The 24,285-nt window shown below is 39.0% G+C and overlaps 1 protein-coding gene across 4 annotated transcripts in view; it reads left to right on the plus strand.

The window, feature by feature from the left end:
• Positions 1 to 24,285, plus strand: part of TIPARP (TCDD inducible poly(ADP-ribose) polymerase) — a 116,110-nt gene that overhangs the window by 86,387 nt on the left and 5,438 nt on the right. The window contains exons 1-4 of one of the 4 annotated variants that reach the window (XM_019731960.2): positions 705 to 973; positions 4,010 to 4,967; positions 19,660 to 19,828; positions 21,173 to 21,333. In XM_019731960.2, coding sequence (XP_019587519.1) covers positions 4,051 to 4,967; positions 19,660 to 19,828; positions 21,173 to 21,333 — 1,247 coding nt within the window. In that variant the 5' untranslated portion in view covers positions 705 to 973; positions 4,010 to 4,050. Of the gene's footprint in view, positions 1 to 704; positions 974 to 997; positions 1,513 to 4,009; positions 4,968 to 19,659; positions 19,829 to 21,172; positions 21,334 to 24,285 lie in introns of those variants that run through there. The other 3 variants (XM_019731966.2, XM_019731965.2, XM_019731964.2) reach the window with 3 other exon arrangements.

Consider the following 24,285-nt stretch of genomic DNA (forward strand, 5'->3'; position numbering starts at 1 on the left):
TGGGACAGGCATGTAGTCTAAGCTTAGCACTCTCCTGGCACACAATAGGCGCTCGCCCAGTATTGAGTGAATCAGTCATTACGGTGTTTGTGGGTTTTTATCGTCAAAATCCCAAAGCTAGGTTTCCCTTCTGCAATGCAGCGTACGTTTCCCTGGAACAGGAATGCCTGTGACCCCGTCGGGCAGGTGGCCAGCCCGGGTGTGCCTCCTGGCCGGCCCGTTCTGTACGGCGCGGGCGACCCCGTCTGGCCGCAGCGGTGGTAGCAGCCGTTTGCCTCCTCTTGGGGCTCGGTGGCGTCAGGGGCAGGAGACGGCTAGTGAGGAGGCAAATAAACAAAGCCAACCGCCCAGAAACGGGTCGTTCTGTTTCACATCCTCCTTCAGTTGCCAGGGTTTCCTCGGAACAAAGTGACCCTCCATCTGTCCGCAGACAGGTGGAGCCCGCCCCACAGGGAGAGAACCTTCCTTCCTCACCGCCGCGCGCTCCCCGACGCGCGTAGACGCGGACCCTCGGAGACCCAGCCGCCCCCGAAAGGACACGCCCCCTCGCGGGAGCACGCGGCCGCTGCACTCGCACCCCGCGCGCCTCCCAGTGAGCGAGCGCTAGCGCGCGCGCGCGCACGGGGCGGGTCTCCTTCCCGGCACCCACTGAGCGCCCGGCCCCCTCACCCCACCCCACACCCGGCCTCTTAGGCTCCGCCTTCGCGACCGGGCTGCTGTGAGCAGGCGACCGGAAGCCACTTTAAAGCAGAGCTGGAGGTGACAGGAGAGGGAGCTGGATCGGGAGTCTGTCGCGGCTCTCTGCGCTCGCGGCGGCGTAATGGCCCGTTCGCGGTACGCGGCGTCTCCGGCCTGCGACCCCTAGACCCCTGAGCCCGCCCTCTGCGCTGACCCCCCGGCGCGGACGCTGCCCGCGAGCCGGCAGCGCCGCGACTCGGTTCCTGTGGTCGGTTCTCTCAGGCTGCCGGTTCAGGTAAAGGGCTCCGGGTGAGCTCTGAGGAGCCGATGAGGGACCCTAGCGGGGATGGCGGGCGAGGAAGGGGGCGCCGGCCTCGCAGCCGGCTCTCAGGGATCTAGGGTGATTGATAATTAGGTTGCCTTTTTGTACCAAATGAACTCGAATCCTGTCAATATCGGGATGAAATTAGTTTACACTTCTTAGTCACTTAGGGCCGCTGGCAGGTGTATAAGTCGGAGTAAGACACTGAAGGGTTAGGGTCCCCGGCGCCTCCCGATTCCCCTTTGGTCAGGGCTGGCGCGGGGGCGCGTCTCTGCGGCCTCCCCCGCGGGAGCACTTCGCAGATCGAGGGGGAGGGCACGGCAGCTAGGGGAGCCTTCCGGCCACCCCGCGTTCCGGCTGCCGCCCAGAAGTTTGCAGACTGTTTTTAGATTAACTTTGAAGGCGCAGAAGTCTTCGCCTTCCTCCCCAAGAAGCGTCCGCCGTGTTTCCCGGGCGCTTGGCGGGTAGATTGTGCGATCCTTCGAGACTCGCGGGACGATCCTCTCAGGAAGGTTGGTTGAGGAGGTGAAGAAGTAATTGTCTGTGGAAGGCGCCGTAAGGGGCTGCTGGGGGGGAGGGAAGCTTGAACTGGGGGTGCTCGTTGGGAGGAGGCTGGACCGAGAGTTTGGGGGGGGGGGGCCGCAGCGCCTGCTGAGAAGGCGGGGGGCAGGGTGCTCGGAACTCCGGGAATTGGCCGAGCCGGGCGGCGCCTCCGCCGCGCTGCGCGGAGTTGACGCGGTTCGTGGTGCGGAGCTGCGCAAACCGCCGCGGCCCGCAGGAGGCGTCGCTCGGACCCCGGCTCGGCGCCGAGGTGTCGGGCAGCGGCGGGCCCTCGAGAGATTCCTGAGTTTGGAGCGGGCGGTTTCCATGGACCGGGCTCTGAGCCGGGAGTGCGGGAGAAGCCCGTGCATCCCGAGGTGGGTGGAGTGGTAGGTCGCTTTCCGCGGGGGACCGGGGACCTGGCGACCGGAGGAAGTGTCCTTTCAATCTTTATTTTTTGTTATGCAAACTAATTGAGGAACGAGGTCCAAGTGACTTCCCCACTCCGCCACTCCGCCACTTCTCTTCCTCAATTTTATTTCCGAGTGTGACAGGGTAATAATAGGAAAAGTTGTATGTGTGTATGTATCAATAAAATTGGTTTAGGGTCTGCTTTGCATTGATCGAGTGTGATAGGAGTGGTTAGTGTGTGTGTGCGCGCGCATTAATGTGGGGGAAGGCACAGGCCGGTTTGGTGTGGTTGAGAGGGAATACCACAATCTGTGCCAATTGTGCCTTGAGGCAAGAGCACTGAATGATGAATAATAACGCCTGGCCTGGCTGCTTTCCAGTTGATTTATGTCTTCTATCAAGTCCCTCCTTCGTGAAGCTTTGCCTAACAATGGCAGCTTACACTGAACTCTTTCTACCTTTTCCTTTTGTACTTACCGTATACACTAATACCTTGTCATATGCTGTTTGTGTGTGTGTGTGTGTTTGATCATTATGCACATTTTACACACAAATTGCAGAATCTCTCCAATTAGATCTTTAATACTCATTTTTATGGGGACTCAATTTTACCATTTGTTACTGTTGACTCATAAAGACTAATAGAACTAGGCACTTAATAGGTTATTTTTCTTCAGTAATTCAACCCCAAAATACTGTGGGGTACCCACTGTTTGCATTGTGCTGGGCACTATAATGAGCACCTGGGATGCATACTTGAGGCAGTCATGGGCCCTTGCATTAAATACCTCTTTCAATCTATTGGACAAGAGAAAGGATTAATTGCTCATCACCAACCCTGTTCCACCTGGCTCTGCGCTCAGTAAATATTTTCAGAATTAGTTAATAAGTGCTAGATTGTGGAGGAGACACCGTTTGTCATTTTACAAAGTTTTCTTTGCTTTTTACTTTACGTTCCTGTTTTTTGCAAGGGGTCTGATTGTTGAAGAAAGCACTCTTTTATTTTCTTTCAGTAGTTCATAAGGAATCCGAAATGTGTTTTGTGTTTTATATTCTTGTGTTAGTTTTCTACAGCATGCCTTTATTTGCCTTTAAAAAAAAATACATGTAACTTTTCTGAAGACAGGGAGGCTCTTTCTGTTTTACAAAGTTGTGTTTGGTTTCCAAAACAGTGTGCAGTGGTTGTTGCTGATGTAGCTTCTGTTGCTAAACAAGCCTTGGTATTCCTCCTCCGACAGTGGTAACGTTTGGGGGATTGCAAAAGTAGACCCTTAACATCCTTGGGGAATATATTGGAATTTTCTGAATACAGCAGCTTGTCAAATAACATTATGCTGTAGGAACTTCACTCTTGTTTATATCAATTAGCCTATGGTAAAATTGGTTTCATAATAGTCACTTCCCTTCAAGTCGCAGATGACTTAAGTTAAGACTTAACTGAATAGAAATGCTTCAACAGGCTCCTGGCTTTCTCTCATACAACATTTTAATCCAGAGCCCTTCTTTCCTGAGTATGTCCTCACACTCCAGGTTCACTCATTATTTAACTTTGAAGTTTGTCCTTCATTTGAGGTTTGTTTGTTTTTGGTTTTTTTGTTGTTGTTTTTTTAACAAAGAAACCGTTTTTTGTCACCTCATGAAATAGGTGATACAGTGAACAACTGGCAAGGAAACCACAAAGCAGTGAAGATGTGGTTTCCCCAATGTCATTAGTTAGATACACTTATTTCTACCCCACCCTATCTTAGACTTAAAGTTAAATTTCATATCCTGGTAGAATTACAGTTTGTTGTATATTATGTCCACAAATAAATTTCAAGAGCCTGTTAGAAGAGACTCTCTTTTACCTTTATCTGCCATGGGCTTTTGAATAGCTTTGGTTGCTTTAGAGCCTTGATTTCTCAATAAAATTTAAAATTGACCCATAAAGATGAAATATAGTATAACAGGAGTGATTTCAGGGACTTAGTCACAGACTAAAACAAAACGTTTTGATGAATGGATGGGATGCAATTGTTGTCAGCTTGTAAATGATCATCTTCATTCCTTTCCTGGTAGGATTTTTAGACTCTGAAGAGCAGTTGGAGCCAATCCACATCATGGAAATGGAAACCACCGAACCTGAGCCAGACTGTGTAGTGCAGCCTCCCTCTCCTCCTGATGACTTTTCATGCCAAATGAGACTCTCTGAGAAGATCACTCCGTTGAAGACTTGTTTTAAGAAAAAGGATCAGAAGAGATTGGGAACTGGGACCCTGAGGTCTTTGAGGCCAATATTAAACACTTTGCTAGAATCGGGCTCACTTGATGGGGTTTTTAGATCTAGAAACCAGAATGCAGATGAGAGCAGCTTACATGAACCTATGGTGAAAAAACCCCTGGAAATCAATCCATCGTGTCCACCAGCAGAAAACAATATGTCTGTCCTGATTCCCGATGGAACAAATGTTAGGGGCCAAATACCAGAAACTCATCCTTCCACTGATGCTGCAGAACAAGTGGTTCCAATCCAGGATCACAGCTTTCCACCAGAAACCATCAGTGGGACCGTGACAGATTCTACAGCAGGGCACTTCCAGACTGCCCTTTTGCACCCAGTTTCAAGTGATGTTCCTGCTAGTCCTGACTGCATAGACAAAGTCATGGATTACGTTCCAGGGGTTTTCCAAGACAATAGTTTTACAATCCAGTATATTTTGGACACAAGTGACAAGTTGAATACTGAGCTCTTTAAGGACAAAAGTGAGGAGGCTTCCCTTGATCTTGTATTTGAGCTGGTGAACCAGCTACAGTACCACACTCACCAAGAGAACGAAATTGAAATTTGCATGGACTTTTTGCAAGGCACGTGTATTTATGGCAGGGATTGTTTGAAGCACCACACGGTCTTGCCATATCATTGGCAGATCAAGAGGACAACTACTCAGAAGTGGCAGAGTGTATCCAATGATTCCCAGGAACACTTGGAAAGATTTTACTGTAACCCAGAAAATGATAGAATGAGAATGAAGTATGGGTATGTACTTAAAACTTTTTTAAAGCTGTTGTTAAATCCTACAGAGAATATAAAGAAGTTAAAAGCTTCGTGAGGTGGTTTCTTTTAATAGTAACCTAACAGGTTTTATCCTTTTTTCCACTGTTATTCTTTTGGCTGTGTGCTATCCTAATTTTTCATGGTGGTTAAATGCAGGGTGTTTACCTAACCAGACAATGAAGTTTTTGTGATTTGAACAATTCAGATGTCACTGTGCAATATGTACGTGACTGAGAAGTTGCATATACATTGAACGTTGTGAATCAAATACAGTTTTAATCACAGGAGAGCTTACTTTTGAAAGAAAATCCATGGTGAATCTTACAACATAAATAAAGAATACCTAATTTATCTGATTTAAAAATTTTGCATATTGATTAGAGGCTGCTTTATAAAGGAAAATAGTATTATCTGGAGAGTTTCATGGCCCCCTTTTTGTTTTGAATGGTATAAACTTTCTGTGAATGATAGAAGTTTTCCCCAAACTTATGAATCGTGCCCAAACCTGTTAAACATCTCTTTTTTGTTTGTTTGTTTGTTTCCTTAAAGGTTTTTACTATTAAGCTTATTATTCTGTGTATTTTACAGATAAAACAAATTATTCCACAATTCAGGGTATTTTTTAAATGAGTGAAGGGAAGGTTCATGTTAATCGGTATGTTTGTTTCTCATGTACATAAAACACAGTTATCCCCATGTTTTTGTATGGAAGACATGTATATAAATAATTTGGTTCTTTTAGTGTGGGTGTCCAAACAATATTCACTGATAGGGAACTAAAATTGACACATCTGAATTCTTTAATTGAACTAAGAAGAAAAATGTAATAGATGCCACATGTAAAGTGGCTAGTGTTAAAGTGGCTGTATAATATTAATCTTTATATTTCTAAGTTGTTTCTCCTGTAGTATAGGAGTTAAAATGTGTGATGTTAATAGTTATTTGTGTATGACCAAGAATAAGTGTTAAAATTATATGGGGGGAGAAGAGCACTTCTGTCCATGCTACCTGATTTGGGATACCATGAGGGGATCTGGCTTGCGCTGCTCACGTGTCTGGAGTAAGCAAATGGGGCAGTAAGCCATTTCCGAGTTGTCTGTTCTGTTAGCCCTAATGTTAATCTTAAGTGTTCCAACAGTGCTAAGCGTTGTTGGCATTGTTGGAGACCTGGTCTTTTTTTTTTTTTAACTTCTCTAGCTCCCATTTAGTATTAGGTAAGTGGTTTTCGTTCAGTGTTTCAGTATTTCAGTTATATAGTATACAGATCTGTGTCTTTTTAGCAACTTAATTATGAGACTAGAACTTTGCATCTTCTAAAATGCAAAGGGACATCTAAAGGATGTATGGAACAAGATGAGAAACAATATAAGGTCCAAGTTTAAAGGTATTATTTATTATATAGAATACCTCTTGGGATAAAAGTAAGATGATATCAAGAGTGTAGTTTCCCTGATTGTAAATGTGTTATCTTGATAATATAATGCCTTCAAGATTCTATCATGCTTGGGTAGCAAACTTCTTAGATCCTGTATTAAAGCTAAGTACTCTTATTTATTTATTTTGAGTCAGCATTGGAAGACAGAAACATTTTCCATTTTCTCTTAAAAATCTTTTTAATAAGGTATTGTCCAAAATTTCTGTTGTCCGTGAGCCAGCAATTCTAATTGCTATGCGAAGGGGAATTAATTTTATATCCTCTCAACGCCACGCTGATCCTTCCATCTCCAGATTGCAAAGCGGTGCAGAACCATAGACTCCCACTTCACTCTTACGAAGCACATTTCCAGTCTGCTGAGCACTTTAGCATCTTGGTACATTAAGTTTCTGTTTGACTTGGTCAGGAAGAAACTAGGGTTATTGTCCACCACATTACATTCTGTTATCATGAGCAAGGCAAGACAGATATTTTGATCCCAGAAAATCCAAGAACTCTTAGGTCAGCAGCATATTTGGTAAAATTACTTTATGGAAGAATAGACATAGATATAGGCGCATAAGTATGCATTGTTGGACCAGTTACAAAGTTGTTGCTGTGAGTGCTTGATTTCCAGGACAGTTTTAATGAAGTAAGGTTTATTTGACACTGACAGAAGTGTAAGTGAATTATTATTTGTAATTACTGTTGCTGCTGCTACATTGTTAATGGTAGGTAGTAAGTGGTCCTGCCCTGATAAAAATAGCAAAAAGTATTAACAGTTAAGTACTAGTAAAGTGAAGTCCTCCATGGACTACAGTAAGAAATGTATAAGATTGAGATAGCTGAGTGTCAAAAATTAGGCTTTGGGGAAGTTGACCTGTGGTCATTGCAACCTGGTTTTCCTTGTATTCCAAAGCGATGTTGTGTTTCCTGGCAACAAGATGCAGATAACGGCATGTTGAGCCTTGCTGAGAGATTCACAAACAAGCTGGAGCAGCCCAGGTTCACATGGTTACCACATTATTTGGCTAAAGCTATTAATCTCTGTGGTCAGGCCTGTAAAGCTGGTCTATCTCTGCAGATTGCACATAACCAGGAAGTATGTGTTCAGCTGTGTATATGCCCAAGTCAGACCCAGCAGTCTTTGGATTCAGGAATAATGAATGGCAGTTGTTGATCCCACTGTGTTCAGTATTTTATATGACTTGGTAAATCATTATTACATATTATATCCATAATGCTTCATTGTGTGGAACTTGGGGAAGGTTCAGAGTTCTGAGTCTACTATGCAGATAAAATTCTTTGTTTTGCAAATGTATTAGTTTTAACATCTAAATTAATCCAAATTAGATGTGCAGTGTTTATTTTATTCTCAAGAATCAAATGGGAAAGTAAGTTGACCTGACTTCACAGGTCCCTTCCAATTCTTTAGTCAAGATACTTAGATACTAAAAAATGCATTTTAAAAAAAGGATTTCAATAATAATAAATGCTTACTTGGTTCATTATAATGAAATTATTTTAATTATTTTTCAATTTTGCCTTCACCCCAAGTTATGATATAATCCCACTTTGCCATCACACTCTGCCTTTGTACGTCTGCAGATGTTTATTGCCAACATTAACTGGAAACTAGTTGTATGTATGAACTCCCCATATTTTGATGCTGAGGCTTTTACACACGGGATGGGCTTTGGAGAATTTCCAAATTCCAAATAGGAAGTTAAGAAAACAACATTGAATGTTATGTTTTGATTAAGAAAACACAGTCTCTGCCAGTTTAGGCACTCATCCTTAATAGAAAATGACACTAAATGGCAGGTCTAAGCAGTTTTAAAAGCTTCACTAACTGTAGATTACTGTTATGGATAATTAAAATCATGGAGGATGTGCAAGTTTCCCATTAGCAAATAAGATCGCCACTAGTTCCTACATTACATACATTTTAAAGAAGTCTCATAGTCATTATCAACCATAAAGAAGAGGCATTCTGCAAACCTTATTTTGGAGGTAATCTGTAGGTGAAAATATGACCGGTGATTAATTTCTAATTCTGAATTTTCTGAAAGAGTGGGAGGGTGGAGTAGAAACTTGCAGACCTTGACTTCATGGTTAATTTTTCTCAGAGGACAGTGCTCTTCTCTTTGGAATTAAAGGATATTGATAAAAGAGGGAGTTTTACTTGATATAGCTTAAGCCTACTGTTGTCATAGTCTTAGTTTTGCGTGATTTCAATTGCTAATTGCTCTTAGAAGTTTTGTTGTGTGTTGTTGTTTTTTAATTTTCCAAAGGACAATATCATTAGATGATTTAACAGGAACTCTGAAAGAAGGTGGGAGAACTGCATATTAATGATAATAAAGGTCATACTCTGTTCTTTTCTACCGTGTTTCCCCGAAAATAAGACCTAGTTGAACAATCAGCTCTAATGCGTCTTTTGGAGCAAAAATTAATATAAGACCTGGTCTTCTATTATGTTAGATAAGACCCGGTCTTAAAATAAAATAAGGCCGGGTCTTAATATTAACTTTTGCTCCAAAAGACTCATTAGAACTGATTGTCCGGCTAGGTCTTATTTTCGGGGAAACACGGTATATGACTTGCAGAGTAGATTATCCAAAATAGAGCAAGCTCCTGACAGAACTCTACTGGAATAGTTAAATTAGCCAAGTTAACTCTGGCCTGCACAGCTGTGATGATGTATGAACTACCTCATTATGTGTTATTGATAATACTGGAAAGATGAGAACAGCTGAAACTTACTATGCCTTGTGACTTTTTGGTATTTCTTGAATATACACAGCTGGATGAGTTTGAATTTATTTTAAAAATTCCTGCCTAAGAGAAAGAGAGAGCTCCATAAGCAAGAACTGTACTTGAAGTGACTTTCAAAATGTGTGCCTTGTGTTTTAGGATAAAGCAATCCAATGAATTATTTTTTGTACCTCTTTATGCTTCTATTTACATATGAAATAAAACTAATTGGCTTCTGTCTATACTAACCCAGAGGAGTTAGTGGGTCTGTATAGAGCTATCATGGGAATCAATAGCAATCATTCATTTATTTCTTTTCTGGTTTTTTTTTTTTTTCTTATCAGTAAACAGATTAGACTTTCAAGCAGCTGTCACCTGGCTTCAGGTTGGGGTCAGTCTGTTCCTGATGTATTTATGGTAATGAAAATGAACCTTGCAAAAAGCAAAGACAATTGGAAGAAATAGTTTATAAGGTTATCTGGCAATCCCTACAAGTACATCATATATTATGCATTTTCTTATTGAGTTTACTCTAAAGCTTTTACTTTTTATTATAAATAAACTGGGAGAAAAGTAAGTAATAACTCCAACATTTAAAACTTTATTCTGCATGTGTGGACATGCAGAAACTGCAACTTTTGACTAATTTACTGTGTCCTGTAAATCTGTTTACTGTTGTTACACTAGAATCTCAGGATTCTAGATTTGCATTCTACCATAAAGCAAAGGAAATTCATAAATTCTATCAGTGCATCTCTGATAGATTCTTAATGATTCTTAGTTTTATATTGGTTTGGGGGCTATTTCTAAACGGTAAAGCAGTATGTATATAGCCCATACAAACCTTGACTACTCAAGGAATGCTACTAAAATCTAGACATTTGAAATTGTGACTTTTCCTATGGCCTTTCTTATTTCTTATTCCCCGATTTTGAGACCACCAGACTCTGCATCCTTTGTCTGATAGTAATTTTGATCACATTTAAATTAGGACCTGAGGTCCTCTTAACCTAGGTCAACAGCCTTTAATAATTACTTGTATCCTGTTTGTGAGTTGCAGTTGCCTTTTGTGGGAGGAAAACTTAAGTACATATGTATATCATTTTTCAAAAGAAAAAACATACATTTTGCGTTACAAGATGACTTGATTATTCTGGCACAACTTTCTGTGAGGCTGGTTCAAATTGGACACTGGTAAGTTTTGCAAGAAACTCCCTTTGTTAAAACTAGTAAAGTTTCTCTTCTAAAATAAATCTGAGAATCTTAAATTAAAGTGAAGTGACCATGATTGATTTTATATCTTTGGAAGACACCAGAGTGCTGAGGATTGAACCATTTTCTGTTTCATTCTGGGTTTGATATTGTTAGGTAGTGGCTTAAGATCTTGGGTTGAACAGTTCTTTGCAACACCATAAACACTGTACAAAGGAATAAAATATGAATATAGTTGACCATTTCTAGGAGCAAAACAAGTCACATTTTAGATATGAAGGAAATTTTTTAACAAAAACATTTTTTTATATCTATAGATTATTTATGGTAGTGCTTTCCAGGGACCAGGAATTATATTACACAGACTCACCTCTTTTTAAAATCCCTGTGTTAAAACTAATCCAGCCCAATCCCTGACTCATTAACTGAAAGCCTCAAATTTCCAATATAGATAAATTCCTTGTTAATAGGGGAATTTGAAATTACAAGAGGTAGGTTTTCTGATGAAATACATTTTGAAATCTTTGAAAATCAAGGATTCTTTGTAAAATAAATTCCACTTACTCAGCTTGGTAGTTTGTAAAGATTTATATTTAATCTGTGCAAAAGGCAGTAATGCAGTTTTATGCTAAATATAACCAATTCTGTGATCATGAACTCAAATTTAGAAGTTGATATTAATAAATTGCTACTTCTAAAACTTCCTTTCTTTGCTGACCTAGTCAGTTACTGTTGCTAAGACAAGCATGGAAGGGAGTTAACTAAGCATTCCTGTTTGTAGTGTCCATACAACAGAATTTGTCTGTCTCCTAGATCCTTCTCTGCTGTGTGCTGTTTACTTACTGGTGACACCCACTTGACCAGTAAAGAACCTTTGCAATGGTCATCACAATGAAAGGGTAAACTCCTATGAGAGTGGCAATGCTGGAGTGGTGACTGTTCACATTCTACAGAAACCAGTGACTTGGGAGTATGTGTGCCACAAAATGTTGTGTAAGGAGTGTATTAGAATCCCCATGACTAAGTTGTCTAAGAAAGATTTGTTCAGGGAATTTGTATTTGTTATGCAAATAGACGTTCTTTGTTTTAGCGCAATTGCTTCTGAGCATAAGGAAGGATTTGTGAATAGTCTTAATGTTGAAACATAGCACTTTTCATAATAATTGGAAAATGTTTAGGCCACATTTACTGGAATTTCTTTTTATTACATTAGTTTTTTTCTTTTTGGATTAAGAGGGTCTTAGATTGTCCCATCTCGTTGACATAGCCATGGAGTTTGGGTGACCTTCTTTGCTCTAAATTTTTACCCGCACTGAATAGTAAGTGAAGAGGGCAGGGGCAGGAGCGTAAGGGTGTGCTTTGCCTGTGCCCTGTGATCGCCTCAGCTCCTGCAGCTGATCAGGGTGCTGAGAGGGCAAATGGCACAAAATACTCTAAATTAAATTTCCTGCTGTGGTTGGTCTTTGGTTTCTTACTGTCACCTGGCTTCTCTCTTTCATTTCCAGACATTGAGAGAATAAAAATAAGCACAACAGAAATGCTAGGTTTGCTTTCCAAATTAATAAAAGACATCCTTGAATGGGAATAGAGTATGTGAAATGGGGAACTTTGCTTGCTTGCTTTCTGACATTTGGATTGTCCAAATGTTGCTACACCTCAAAAGCATTATGTAAAGTCTTCTACAATTAATTTACTACTAAAAAATAATGTAGACTGTCTTAAAAAATTGATAAAATTAAATCTGTTAGAGAAATTTGACTTTGTAGATTCCCTCTCTCCTAGGAAAAGTTGACTGACTTAAAACCCTGCTAAAAGGCTTTGTGGTTGTAGTTTACAAAACCTAGACCAAAAACAAAAAAAAACAAAAACTTCTTAGTATGTTTTCTATAGGAGGTCCTTTTTTTTTTTCTTTCAGAAATTTGCTTTAAAAACTCAGGGTGTGATGCATTTGTTATATAGTTAGTTTGCATACATTCAAATCTCTAGTGCTGAAAGCGTTTCTTATTCATCTCTGGGTTCTTATAATAAGCCATCATTGATTCTATTTTTAATTTGTTCATTGTATCAATTAGTTTATGATACTAATTGTTGGGAGAGACAAGGCTCAATTGAGTTCTGAATAAAAACCTTTTTTAGCAGTTGTTTGTAATTTTAAAAATCAACCCATAAATTAAGCTAGCAGATTGTATTTTACTGGGAGTTATTGGAGGGTATATTTTATGATAATTAATTATAGTTAGTATTTCATTTATGTGTAAATGAATTCTGAATTTTTATATCTTATTTGAAAACAACTATTTTTAAGCAATTATTGCATTTACATATAACTGGTTTTATAATATTTATGTAGAAAAGTTTTATAAACAAGTATATTTCAGTTCTCTTTAAATGCTGTCAAATTCTATATCCACAAAATTGAATTAATCATTATTTGTGCTGAGTACATGGCAGGCATTTTTTATTGTTTACTCTGAGGTAAGATAGAAATTTTGGTTTAAAAATATTTCACTTAACAAAGGGGATATTTATGCATCGTCATTAAAAGCAACAACTGCAAAATTTAAGGATTATGTAAAGCATGATCCACATTTTTAAAATCTATTATGTGCTTTCTATCTCAGCTGTTCTTGTAGAAATTAAGTTTCACTTCCTCTTCAGGCCATGATTGAGAAGTACGTCTCCCGTAAATTACCTTCTAGGAGTCTCAGGACATATGACTGAACTTGGATAAAAGTTAAGGCTGTATGACATTTCTGATGTCTTCAAGATGCAAAATTTAATCGCATGCCTCCATAAATAGATAGCAGTGCCACCTTATGATCTCATAATTTTTATTTACAAAAGATTTTAGACTTATCCACATCTTATTGGAAAGTTCTTTCGTATTCTTTGCATTGAGCTGGTAGTTTTGTAATAAAACAACAAAAAAAGCCCAACACAACAGTGTTTTAATAAGTTCTTTTCCCCAAGTGGATATAGTCATTTGTTTTAGTGGTTGCATAGAGTGGACGGGACTTCATTGTGTGACATTATTTCTTAGGGGTTTAGGAAACATTTTGATGTACTCAAATGGCTGTGTCTTAGTATAGCTTCTTGAGAATAAACTGTGTTATGTGTTTGTTTAGTGGCCCACATTCTTTTGGAGGCAGTAGAATTACAAAAGCTTAAAAGCAGGGTATCCTTTCGTTTAGGAAACCTTCCTGCCTTCCATTTTCCTCCTATCTCTTATACTCTCGTTTTTATTTCACTGTTCACTTCTAGAATGACCTTAAGACCACTGATTAGATGTGTGACAATTTGTAAATGGGATTTAGCACACAGATAAATGTGATTCTAGACAACATTCTACTCACTAACTTGCTGCCCTCTCTTTCCCCTGTTTCCAAGATGTCCCAAGAGGGATCAAGGTAGCAGCACACACAGTCACAGTTGTGCCTTTTAATGATCCCTTTTATAGAGCTCTATCTTAAAGTGGGGGATATTTTTACTTACCCCAAAATCTTTTGAGGTATTCAGAACCGTAAGATAAATCCATGATCCAAAATTAATGTTAATTGTTTTACAGAGTGATGTAAGCCTCAGCAAACTTGTCTGGATTAGGTCAGGGTCTCCTTAGATGTGAGCAGATTTAATTGAGAGTCAACATTTGATTCTTAGCTTCCCATAACTACTGAGGGCCATGTGTATAATAGTGTAAACTCCCAGTTTTGATGGAGGTATGTCTCTGTGTCTCTAGCTGTTTCTGGATACAAAGAGAAAAACCCAGTTGTTACCCAAAAATCTTAATTAGTAACAGAATAAATGACAGTTACTATGCTTCTAAAGCAGAAAGGTAAGAGTACATAGTCAGTCCTCTGAAGTTGAATAATTACACTGCTTTTACAAAGCATGTTGGTATCGTATATGCCATGGCTTTGATTCCCATCACCTTGTAACATATTTGAAGGGATATGTAAGCTGCCAGATATTCCAGCATTGCTAAATGAGTTCCTGGAAACATCAAAGCCAGGTATCAAAAGCCAGCTATATTTTGTGCGCCTGTAAAATTTCTTTAGCAGCAGCAAACATAGCCCATCTGTCATGCCTGTCTTACTTAAGTCTGTAGCCGAAGAGCCTTCACACTCTTCATACTGCGTTTGATCTTTATCTTTCTATCGTGATGACCCTCAGTTTTAAGAGACATTTTCACTTTATATCACAGTAATAAAATAAGAGGACCTATTAATTGTGTCTAGTTAGTCCGGCTGATTAGGGCAGGTGTTAATTAGTTTGAAGTGACAGATTTGTCCTTGTAGAAAACAGTTACAGGCAGGAAGCCAAAGTGCCAGAGTCTAACCCATCTGGTTAAAACTGGACGGAGTATGTCCAGAAAAACTTTATACTTAATTGACATTTGCTAAAGTTGGAATTCTATATTTTATTTGCATCATCTTCCCACTTAAATGTGTTCCACCTCCTGCAATTCCTGTCACACTTAATGACACCATTATCCAATTACCCAGACCAGAAGCATGGGACACATGCTGGACTCTTTCTACTCCTTCAGCTCATGTGTAATCGTACTCCATGCAGTTAGGTCCCAACTCTTAAATTCCTCTTAAAACATCCCTTGCCTCCTCAATTTTGTAATCACGTGTCTCATGTGCAGTTCTAATAGCTTAGATGGCCAAGAAAAGAAATATTAATAATAAGCATGCTGATAGTTAGCAAATAAGTGCCTGTCTCCACCCTTTGCCCACCCTCCCCTACCAACAATAAGCAGATCAGTCCTCCATCCCACTGCTATTGGAGTGACCTTTATAAAAGGCAAGTCTGAACCTTATTGAAAATCCACCAGTGATTCCTACTGCCCACAGAACCAAGTCCTAACCTCTTCACCCAGCATACAAAGCTCTTCATTATCTGGCCCCAGCCAACCTCTCCAGTTCAGTCTTATCTCTCATCCTCTGTCGCACACACACGCACCCTGACCTCCCGCATGAACTGTGTGTGCTGCACGCTCTCGGTTCTTTCGTGCCTTGGTTAGTTTCTGTCGTGTCAGTCACTGCATGTGGTGTCCTGCCTTCCATTGTCTGCCTGCTGACCGGTCAGGCTTGGCTCTCGTTTCATCCCCTGTGGGAAACCTCCCTTGACCGTAATTCCTGACCCCTTTTTCAGCAGAGGTAGGCCCTCTCTGAAATTCACTTTCCCCAGACCACCTTTGTGTCACATTTTACACTAAGCCACAAGGTTTGTTTGTCGTATCTGTGTCTCTCCTCACTGACTCTTTGGCATTTTGCCTTTTTCATCTTATCTTCATGCCTAGCCCAGTGCCTAATCGGTGTGTCTACGTCAGCTTACTTTGTTTTTTTTAATTGCCACATTTCTTTCTTGGTTTCAAACAATTTATAAATAGAGAAGTTACCCCAAATGGTTACACTCTTTACTGAGTTCCCAAATGCATAATCCCAAGTAGTAGTTATCTAACAGAGATCATGTTCTTACTAATTTGTGTTTCATTCAGCAACTGTTTCTTTAGTAGTTTTGATTTCCATTACAGCTCTGTTTATCATTTACATTGTAGGCCCTTTTTACTTTCTTTTTACTCTCTGAAATATCCACAGAAGATAGTGTGGGGGGCGTACTTTCTGACTTAGTGTAGGTGTTGGTATTGCTAATGTATGTTGGAAAATGTTGATTTAATTGTCATGGCAAGATATTTGTTGAGTAGGAGGAGAACCATTGTTACAAAGCATCTAAATTATGAGAATGGGTGTCCTTTTGAGAATTTTAAACTAGTTTTGTATCTGGATTCTTATATTGGTATGTGTGGTGGTGTGTTTGTTGGCAAAGTATGTGGAAACAGAATTGTTAATATTTTATCACTGCAAGTTCATTCTTCCCCTTTATAGCAAAAATTAACAATCTGTTCACAAGACTTTTTTTTCTGATTCATCATGATAGGATTATATCTTGGGTAAATCAATACTGATTGATTTAGCCATGTGATATATTTAGCAATATCTAAATCTTACAGAACAGTGGCTACCTCCCATACTTGCTCTTTTCTGGCCCTCCCTCATTAGGAATGCCCTTAGGCCACATAGGGGTCTCTTCCACCAGGATCATTGCCCCCTGCTTTTCCAAAGTTCCCCCTCCCAATCTCTAGCACTGTCTGTTGCTGAATTTTCACACATCCTATATTTGTTTACTTCTTCATTTACTTCTTCGACCCTTTATCACCATCTGCTCAATACTCTAAATTCCTACCCTTATTTAAGGCTCTGTCTGGGACCCGGGACCTAGCTCCTCAGCTCCTGGCCTGACGTCTCTCGCATTGCCTCTTGTGTACCCCTGTTTAGGTTTCCTTTTCGAACTCTGCACTGCTTCTGTCCCTTCCTGTGCCCACTCTCCTTCCAAGAAGCACAGTTCTTAAAGAAGTCTTTTTTCCTGTTCTTCCACATGACCCTTTACTTACTGGTATTATTTCCTATTATTTAAACTGCTCCTAGCATTTTTTGTCTTACAGAAAGTTATCTTGGATTGCCACAGTAAAGCCTCTTACTTTTCCTGACCTTTATCCATTCCTATTCGATAGTGACCACCTCCTCTCCCATAATGCTGCATACCTATTCTTTGTCCTCTCATTCCGGGAGTGTATTTGCAGCTGATAAGTTTTGATAGGCAGATGTACTGTTTCTTTGGTTTTATGTTTGGTTTTTCATTTCTCTCTTCAAGCCCCTGGAAGCCAGGAACTGCATCTGTTTAATTCTTTGTGTATTGCCTAATACAGCCCACCATCACCGTTACCACACATACATGACTCATAACTGCTTTCTGATAATAGAAAACAATGGTCTGCTAAAGAAGGGTGGCGGGTGTTGAACATTTGGCATCTGTATTTCATGCATTTATATTGATGTAGACCAAGGAGGGAAAAAACTCTTGGCTTTGAATTTTTTAAGCATTCCCCGTTTAAGGGAGAGCAGGTGGTAAAATTAATCTTATAAAAAGATAATTTAATGTTTTTCAAATTTGTTGTTTTGTCTCTGTCAAATCTAGAAAAGCATATTGAAAATCCAGTAGAGCTAAAACAGTATTTTAATACATCAATCCAAAGAACATTTGATTGTAGTAAATTAGGATTTGTCATAGAAATTTCATAATACCCAAAGGACTGATGTAGCAAAAGCTGCAGTTTTAGCTGTCTTTCTCATGCAAATTATTATCTCTGAAGTCTTAATAATACAGACTTAAACAAAAATTGCTAGAGCTGTGTCCAGAATAAAATCTGGTACTTTAATAACAAAAAGCATTGGCTGTGTTTATTACAATGTGTTTTAACATAATGACTGCTGTTCTAAGAACTCCTTAAAGAAAATACTGAGGATTTGTTAACTCATAATTGGAAACAGTTACTGGGAAATAAACTTAAAGCAGGAAAATCTGCTTAGAAACTGGAAATGATCTTAAGAGGGAGCAAGAAGTTAGTTATCTCTTGGCTCAGTGATAACATCAAATTCTCCTAAAGTTAAGTGAACATTGTTTAAAGCAAGTTGATGTGAAGTTTAGTTTAGGTACAGGAGTTTCAAATTTCAGTGTTCTTTTTTTTTTTTAAGGATTTCCTAAAAATATTTTTTCCTTTTTGATTGAATATTCCTATTTCCCAAAGATCATTTTAAACAGTGTCCAAATGTGACTTTAAACTACATTTTATTGTCTTATTCCCGTTTTACAAGTAAAATTATATTCCTTTTAAGACCACATCCTACTAGTCAGTACTCTTTCTGTGCAAGAAATTAGGGGCTTGGGAAGCTCTTTAGGAATTTTTAAAGGACCATGTTGCTTTTTACAAGTTATGTGCTTCGTGGCATCATCAGCTGGGTTCATGACTTGAGTTCTTTCCAAATAGAAGCTGACTCACAAATATAAATATTGGGATGGTGGTGAAAAATGCTGCTTTCCCTGGTGTTGAGAGATGTAAATAGGTATTCATGGGGAAAAGGGAGAACATTGTTATAGGTTTGGAAGGATACTTAATAGTCCCTGTCATGGCCCTTCTTAGCACATTAAAGGGGCTGAGGAGTGGCTGCAGTAAGTAAATTGTTTAACTTTGTGTAACCAAGTTTTCTTAAACATTTGACCACAGAATGCTTTTTGCACAGCATTCCTATTAACAGTCCTTCAAACAAGTGTTCTAAGAGCAGAGTTTGGAAAGTGTTGGACTAACCAACAGGTCAAAATGAATGCCCTTTTCAAAATCCTAATTTACAATAAGGAAATAATTATTGGGAATATCTTTCCAAACATCTGGATTTCACATGACCCAGTCATCCTGAGTGCCACTGGATCTGGAATGTCCCATGTGTTATAGACATCCATTTAGAAATCTGTGGCGGAAGTATATCTATGATGTTATTTTATGATTTATTTTTTGTTTTCTTAGCAAACTTTAAAACAAAATTGAAAAGAAGAACAATGAACATTTTGCCAGTGACTTAAAATAATGGTTCAGATGTTTCAGACACTAGATGAAGTTCCATTAAAAAAGAAACAAAAATGTTTTAATTGGACCTCCCTTTATAAATTAATTGCTTGAATGATTATGATTCATATAGTGGGATTTTTTCCCCCAGAAATATTGAGATGTTTTTGTAAAGTGCTGATTCAACAGCAACAAGCCAGATAACAAAAATGACGAACATATTCTCAAAGCTAAATCGCATAATAAGCCAAATTATTTTTCTCTTCATGTTTTGCCAACTCCTTTTTTCACCCACAGGATAAAAGATAGTATTGATGTTGGGTAGATTAGCAGTACCAACCTCATCTAGGGTCATTTAATTTTTCCCTTCTTTTTCCTGTCTTTCATCAGGCAGGATTGTATATTCCTGTATTCACTTAGGTAAACTGATGCCTCTGAAAAAAAGGACAAGACTCAAGAGAAGTTTCTTCTGTTTTTCTGTTAGCGTCATCCTAAATCTGACTCCCTGATTGGCTGAGACCAGGATTTGGCATCCTGCTTTGATGGAGAGGATGGGATTATGTTGACTGATTTAGGCCAGTGATGCTGTAGGATAGAATCAATTTTACCATGACTCCACGGCCTGGAAATTTTGGTCTTATTAAGAAAAGGCATGTAGGAAATGGGGAAACAATCAGTAATGTGCTTTTACTCCAAAATGAAATAAGACCAGTTTTGAAAATTCCACAAATGCTACACTGGATATTTTTAATGGGCAATGAGAAGTTCAGATACTTCTATTTTGCAAATATAATATCAACAAATCATTTTTTCTTGGGTCTTTTTAGAGGACAAGAATTTTGGGCAGATTTGAATGCCATGAATGTGTATGAAACAACTGAATTTGACCAACTACGAAGACTGTCCACACCACCCTCTAGCAATGTCAACTCTGTTTACCACACAGTTTGGAAATTCTTCTGTAGGGACCACTTTGGATGGAGAGAGTATCCTGAGGTATTTACAAGTTATTTTTCCTAAAAGTGCATTTAAATTTTTTTCTCATTGACTGATCTTTCATTCTTCCTTTCCAACAATGATCAGACAGAACTACAAATCAAAGAACTAATAGATATAAAATTGACTCTTGTCGATCTAAGTAGCACTTTTCTCTCTTGGTTTTTCTGAAAATGTACTTCTTCCCACTAATCTCCTGGAATCCGTAAGTAGCATACCACTATTATCAGAGAGAGAAAACGCTTTCCCCAGCATCTTACACTGTGGAGAGTATTTACAGTGGTAAGGACTCAACTCAGTGCCAGCTTTGGGATAATTTTCATGAGATGAGCCATTCATGTAACTTTTGACTACAAGTATATCTGGCTCCTGTGCTCAGGTGATTAGGTCACGTGTTGCACTTAGCATTTCAGAAGTCTAGTGGGAAACAATCACTCTTAGGTCCCTGGAAGAAGTACTTGAAAATGTTTATTGAACCGTGGTTAGACAAATTAATCATTTAAAATTCTATCAAATGTACACATGCATCCTTTAGTCTAAGATGGTAAGAATAGCTCATCAATCACAAAGCAAGGTTTTAAAATGATGATGGTTTGTTTTGCCTCTAAATGAGAATTCTGAGTCAAGTTTAAACATCCTGAAATGGACTTTAGAGATTAATTTCACATTCCAAACATCTGACTTCTTCAATTTGATCAGGTTAATTTCCAGTATTACAAAAGGGGGAATTAACCTACCTACCTTAGGTTTTCTTTTAAGGCACTAACAAAATGACCTAGTATATTAATTGCTATAAAACACAATATTGAATTAAAATTTTTGACTCTTTTTAAGTAATCACGAGCGTCTGATACCTTCCAAAGAGAATAAGAAGCTGTTTAAAATATGTTTTCAGAATACTTGGGCTGTCCCTGTATTTTTCCTCTGAGAAGTTTCTTAGGTTGGGAACTTAATTGATTTATTTGAACTGTGTATATACTACGATCTTAAATCCTCTTCTGAAAATTACCTTAAGAAATATAAAAAATCTCTAGGACATTGGTAGGGCTTCAAAATAGAATAGAGTAGTTTCCTGGGCTTCATGTGTTTCTTCAGGTGGAAATCCATGCTCTTCTAAACAGGGAGCATCTTTCTACTCTGCATCTTTGCCAAAAAAAAAGAAAAAAGAAAAAAATTCCTATGTATAAAATGAATTAATTTGACTCACTGGACTTTATTGAAACTCTTCTGATGTTAATAGCAAGTTTAACTATTGTGGCTTTGGTTACGGTAACATTTTTCATATTTCATTGCAATTGTTTATTAACTTACATTTTTCCCTTTACCTTGTTTACTACGCCATAGTCTGTTATTCGACTGATTGAAGAAGCCAACTCTCGGGGTCTGAAAGAGGTCCGATTTATGATGTGGAACAACCACTACATCCTCCACAATTCATTCTTCAGAAGAGAAATAAAAAGGAGACCACTCTTTCGCTCATGTTTTATACTGCTTCCATATTTACAGTAAGTGTCCAGTGAAAAGTCTCATTTTAGTCTCATTTTACATACATGTACAACTGAATGCCAAAGAGAAAAAAAGATTTTAAATTAAGAGACTAACTGTTACTACCTCAAGAATGTGAAATTCTAAGTTATTTTTTGGGTTTAATTCTTCAAAAAATAGAATTCAGATAAGGTCCAATTAACCCCACACCAAAGTGTGAGTATCCTATTAGATTTTTTTGAACTGAAAGGCACAGAAGAATTAACATTTTTATACAACTAAAAGTAATTATATCTGGAATGAGGCAAAGTTTGTATTTGTGTCCTTCATGGAAAGATTGAGTTTTCTGATGATACCCTCTTGTTATGGGACTATTTCCCAGCGCAGGTAAACTGCCAGGTCAAGTAGGGAGAGTCCTTCAAGGATGTATTCTCCATTCTTCTTCCTTGAGTGCATGGGAAGAATTCATCTTTTCAAATAATTTTCATTCTCATTTGCTAAGTACGGCCCATCTTCCTGTAATACTCATTAAATTACCTGTCGTACTTTTAGGTTGAGACTCAACTCATCCTTCTGAATTGTAGGTGAGCTCTTTTTCCATTTTCCCAGTTTTCTTCTTTCCCTCTCTAGATAGCCCACTGGCACATCTTCATAGTTGCCAGAAGGTGGGCACCTGGCCATCAGCACGGCCATTTTTGAAAGTCAGTACTTCTAGGGAAATCATTATATACTCTAGTCAGACATACTATATTTAGAGCCTGATATTTTTAAATGATACTAGTTTACTTGGTTTTATGAACTTGGGAGGACTAGAGTAATATTGGTTGGTCTCTTCTGCTGATGTTTGAGCTGAAGATAATCTTTTCAAATTTTTACTAGCTTTTTGTTTTTTCTAATTTCAAGCCAAGTGTTTTTCCAGATCAATATAATACAATCTTAATGATTCTAATTCTGAGATTACATAGGGAACATTAAAAACAAAATACAAACAAATTCTCAGTATGTAAAAGCACTGTGTAATAAGGCCAATATTAGAAATGTATATTGGCTTGGAATAAATGTGTGCTTTTTTTCCTAGTCCAAGTGTGAAAATTTTTACCTTGTAGGGGTTTTTTTGGGGGGAGGGGGGACTAATAACAATGCCATTTATGTGATTTCATTAGCATAGCTAGAGATAGTGTCAGCGTCCAGTAGTTAGGAACATACCATCCTCTGAGTGGAACTCGTTAGCGAGACTGCACTTGGCATGCTGGGCCAGTCACGTGAGAAGTGGCTTCTGTGTGAGAGTAAGGATGCTCATTCTAGTGCTGCATTGTTGGGAGAGTTGGACAGAATTGTGAAAATTGGTTTGTTTCGATCCTAAACCAAGTAATTATAGTAGAATGCCCCCTTCTCCCTTCTTTTTAAATTTCCCCTTGTTTTGTAAAGGTGTGAACTATAAAAATATTAGGAGCGGGTGGGTGGCTCAGTTAGTTAGAGCTCGAGCTCTGGGCAACGGGGCTGCCAGTTCGATTCCCACATGAGCCAGCAAGCTGTTCCCCCACAACTAGAATGAAGTCAATGAACTGCCGCTGAGCTCCAGGGTGGCCAGATGGCTCGGTTGGAGCGCGTGCTCTAAACCACTAGGTTGCCAGTTCGACACCCGCAAGGGATGGTGGGCTGTGCCCCCTGCAACTAACAACGACAACTGGACCTGGAGCTGAGCTGCGCCCTCCACAACTAAGATGAAAGGACAACAGTTTGACTTGGATGGAGCTTATAAGTCCTGGGAAAAACACACTAGTGTTTTTTATTCCCCAATAAAATGTCCTGGAAATATACACTTTTACCCAATACAGTCCTGTTCCCCTTCCCCAATAAAATCTTTTTTAAAAAAATAATAATAATAATAGTAATAATAATATTAGCTGTAGTAGAATTAATGCCACAAACATGGTCTTACTATTTATAACTTAGGCTTACAAGAGAACAAAAAAAGTCTCACTATTCTGTCTCCCTTTTTCTTTTTAAAATTTCCTATTTCCGTCTTGTTTGGAACAGTGATAATGAGGTATATAAAGTAAGAGCTTAGCAAATCAAAGAGATCATGCAGACACTTCAGTGAAAAAAGAACGGAGAAGCAGCAGGTTCACCAGGGTGGGTGGGTAAATGACACGCTTCAGTTCCTGTGTGCCCTAGAGTCTGGGGCTGAGGGTCACGTGGACCGGCCTAGAGGGAGAAAGAGGAGTGAGATTAGTTCTACAAAGCAGGTCTGAGAAATAGATTTCAGAGAGACCGTGATCTTAGCCAGAAGGAAAGTTTTGTTTGTAAGTGTTAGTAAATACAAAAGGTCAAAGAAAAACATAGGTGTCAAAAAAGCCACAGTGATCAGGGAATCAGAGATGCCTAAGGACTGGGAGGAGGGAGGTGGTAAGATGGGGGGCTCGGGAGGCTGCCCTAATTCGTAAATTTCCTGCAGATTCAGCTCTTTATAAATGAGGGTTTCCCTGCTGCTTTTTTCTTTCAGTTTTATTGAGATATAATTGACATAACACTAAGTTTAAGGTGTACAGCATAATGATTTGACTTAACATGTATTGTGAAATGTATAAGTTTAGTTAACATCCATCACCTCATAGTTATGTGTACAGAAAACAATTTCTCTGTGCTTGCTGCTCTTTAATAGGGCTGATAACAGGAGCTTATTGTTTAATGTTCTTAGAATACTTGAGCTGAGGTTGCATAAAAGCTAACAAGTCACAGATTTAGAGCTGTGGGAGTTCATTTCGGCTGAAAGAACATCTATCCCATGCAATCACCTCATGGTCATGAGAAGGCCGGGGACAATTTCTTTGACTCTTCCCCTAAAAGGATAAAATGAATTCGTTTTTACTTCATTACTGAAGTTGGGTTAGAAAAAGTCTTTCAAAATGACAAGGGAGTAGGGAAAGTGAGTGGTAAAAGGTGACCTTGGATTCTGCAAATCCATTCTT

This window comes from Rhinolophus sinicus, linkage group LG01 (genome assembly GCF_036562045.2).
Source record: "Rhinolophus sinicus isolate RSC01 linkage group LG01, ASM3656204v1, whole genome shotgun sequence".
NCBI lineage: Eukaryota > Metazoa > Chordata > Mammalia > Chiroptera > Rhinolophidae > Rhinolophus > Rhinolophus sinicus.